The sequence below is a fragment of the Ornithodoros turicata genome, unplaced genomic scaffold, assembly GCF_037126465.1.
Source record: "Ornithodoros turicata isolate Travis unplaced genomic scaffold, ASM3712646v1 Chromosome11, whole genome shotgun sequence".
Lineage (NCBI taxonomy): Eukaryota > Metazoa > Arthropoda > Arachnida > Ixodida > Argasidae > Ornithodoros > Ornithodoros turicata.
The window spans coordinates 3,510,546-3,513,783 of NW_026999295.1; the positions used below are offsets into that span (position 1 = coordinate 3,510,546).

Here is a 3,238-nt window from a genome sequence, read left to right on the forward strand (position 1 = left end):
TTATGTCGGCGGAAAGGGTTTAGGTTTTCTTCGTGTAGGTATGTTTCTTGTAGGCAGAAACAGACAGCTGTGTACTTTTCAAAAAAATCGTGTACATCATCAATGTTACTGTAGAGGCCTCAACAGTTCCACTGAAGGAAAACCTGTCCCATAATTAGAATGGAAAGAGGAAAGAGCAAAGGGACTCTGCACATTGTGTGTTAAGGGGGTGTGACACTTGGCGGGGGAAGCCTCTGTTTCTCCTTCGACTTGCCTCTACCACGACCTCCGTGCTTTTCTCTTTACTCCTTCCCTTGAGAAGGAGCTCTCTGGTCCAGTGTACTTGGAAGACTTGACGACGATTTCTGCGACATGCAGTCATCGTCGTCAAGCTCCATTGAGTGTGTGGCAGTCTGGGATGAGCTCCCAGTGAGCCCATCCCAAACTGAAAGCGCACCATCAACCTCCGTAGAGATTGTGGCGGGAGCCGGCGGAGGCGAACTCTTCTCAGACTTTCCTTGTGTTTGGGGAGTGTGGAGTGGAGGCCCACAAGTTTGGATCTCCACGGATACTCTGAGCGATGCCACTCCCCGACGCACCGCTTCAGAGAAAGATCCTTTTTTCTGAAACTCCAGTTGCGTTTTCGCTGCTTTGTAGGTGAGCTGCTGTACAGTCTTAATTTTCAATATTTCTTTTTCATCGCTAAAGCGTGGGCAGCTTCTTGAATAGGATGGGTGGTGGCCTTCGCAGTTGACACAACGGAAAGTGTTCTTACATGACTCTGGATTATGGTCATTGCCGTCACCCGCGCACTTGGAGCATATCAGGCGTCCACGGCACACTTGGGAATGGTGGACAAATCTCTGGCACTTGAAACATCGACGTGGGTTGGGTATGTAAGGTCGGACGTGACAGTTTACATACCCAGCCTTAATTTCTGTGGGGAGTGTGTGCAACTGGAAAGATAATATGACGTGCCTGGTAGGTGTTTCCTTGTTGTCCCTGCGGATGGATATTCGTTTGGCACTGATCACCCCTTGGTCTTTTAAACCCTCCTCGATCTCTGTCTCGGAGCACTGCAGTAGCTCCTCACTAGAGATAACACCTCTGACTGTGTTGAGCGTGCGGTGCGCAGTCACTAAGACTAGAATATCACCAATTTGCTTTAGCGACAACAGTGCTGAGCTCTGTTGCCTGCTCTGTACCTCAATGTGGGTGTCACCAGTTCTCAATTTTTTTGCATTGTATGCTTTACCAATGACTTGTTCAAGGGTTTTAGCAACGAGGAACGGAGATATACTAGCTAGTGCTTTTGACTGATCCTCAGCCTGAAGGATGAGAATCTTCGGGAACCATGGTTCTGCAGTGGAGTTGAAGAACTGCAACGTTTGATATTCCGTGCGGTGCCTTTTATGGCGCCGATCAGGTTTTTTTTAGTGTTATCCATAAAGTGGAGGAGGTGATTCGGTGCAGTAGTATGTCACCCACCATGGAGCCCAACGAGGGAACGTGTCCCACACGTTAACACTGCCTCTGCACTATACCCGAGAGCAGTTTTCTAAAGGAAGAAGTACTGCCCAAGGTTGACCCTTGCCGCCAAAGAAGGTGAAAAAGGAAAGAGAGGGGTAGAGAAAGAGAAAGCAATGAAAAGGGAGATGGCGACTAGCTGAATAGTCCTGGCCGGGCTTTCCAGGACCACCCGTCTATGGGAAGCAGAGGCCAAAGTGGTGTATTGCTTTCCCAGAGGGGCCCCGAATGGTCCAAACCAACCTCTGAGTCCACTAAAACCACCAGGATCCCCTTTTCCCCAGACACGGGACAGCCACGCACAGCTATACGTGGGGGTCTCCCTCCTGCGGCGACCCAACCGTGAGTGCAGGAGGGGGCTACTGCGGCTGCTGCCGGGCGATGGGGGCGCCAAGTTCCCGACGCCGGAGGTCAATGTACTCTTACAGAATGTTTCACAGGGCGACTTTCCATGCTTCTGTTTAAGCTTTTTGTCAAAAGCGAATGATTTATTGTGTATACACAATAAAAATGGTGAATAGCTATATGACACAAAGGACGACCAAGTTTCATACCCAGCATGTTTTTGAAATAAAATCCATTCAAGGTCGAGTAATAGGCAGCAGTAAGATTAATCTGCTTTTGGGGTAAGATTAATCTGCTAAGATTAATCTGTTATCAAGCAACTTGGAAGCCCGGCAAAAGGAGGGGACGACTCTTGTCTTACCGCTGGGGTTGGTGACTCCCCCCTGTTATCCCGCGACTGGGAAGCGGGTGTGGAGGGAAAAGGAAAGGGTCCGTACGTGCCTGTCGCCGTTAGCGGGACCGTGTTGCGCTGGTCTGTTAGCCAGTGAATTGGGCGCTGACGGCTCATGTGTGCAGTTAGGGGTCATGCGATGCCTGCTGCAAGCCGTGGTGATGCGCAACATATAACCTCTTCCATGGAAATGGTCAACTCCACCGTCTCGTGGTGCTGCCTGTTACCCCTGGTACGGCTTCGGCGGGCATGGAACTAACGGAGCTCTGGCCTACCCCCCGTCGAATTCGCTAGGTGAAAGTTCTGAAACCAACCAAAGAGGAAGCCGGCGCCATGGGGTGCCGGCTCTGCCGGCTCAGTCTGCTGCTGTGACCGACCCCGTCGGCCCGGATCCCCGACCATCCACACCGACCTTTGGTAGAATTGGGGCTCTCGATGCTCTCCCTCCAGACGCCGTACATGTCTCTGATCGATCCAGGCGTCAGGTGATCCTTAATGAGTTAGGGAATTTGGCGAGTCGACCAGCACATGCGGAGTTCCAGGCGGCCCGTCTTTATGATCTGGCTCGTCATGCTGCCGCCGGAGGCGATATTTACACGGAGTTGAACAATTACATCGACGATCTCTTCACCGTTCCTGACGTAGGTGGATCTCGGGGTGCTGTTGCGTCTACTAGTCAACAACGACTACAGCGCGAACTAAGCCGCAGGAAGATGAAGATTATTCAATTTGTACGTACGCAGCACCTCTTCGGACGTCGTCAATCTGATTGCGCCCGGTCGATCCTCGATGGTTACGCGAAAGCTGCAGTCGAGGACGAGCGGGCATTTCTTGATGCCTGGGAAGTAACTATGACGAGTTCACCCCCATCGGCCCCTGACGGCACCAGTGTTCCTAGTGCACCAACCTTCTACCCTTTACACTTAATTACATCACAGGAGGTCAAAGCCAACATGTCGTCCATGAATTCAACGCCAGGCCCAGACAACTTTACAG

At 51.4% G+C, this 3,238-nt stretch overlaps 1 protein-coding gene across 1 annotated transcript; it reads right to left on the reverse strand.

The window, feature by feature from the left end:
- Positions 1 to 281: 281 nt before the first annotated feature.
- On the reverse strand, positions 282 to 2,703 carry LOC135371469 (uncharacterized). The gene is made up of 2 exons (XM_064605519.1): positions 2,557 to 2,703; positions 282 to 1,358 (listed from the first exon to the last, which is right to left on the reverse strand). The coding sequence occupies exons 1-2, from the start codon at positions 2,701 to 2,703 to the stop codon at positions 282 to 284; spliced, it is 1,224 nt and encodes a 407-aa protein (XP_064461589.1).
- Between the last annotated feature and the right edge of the window lie 535 nt (positions 2,704 to 3,238).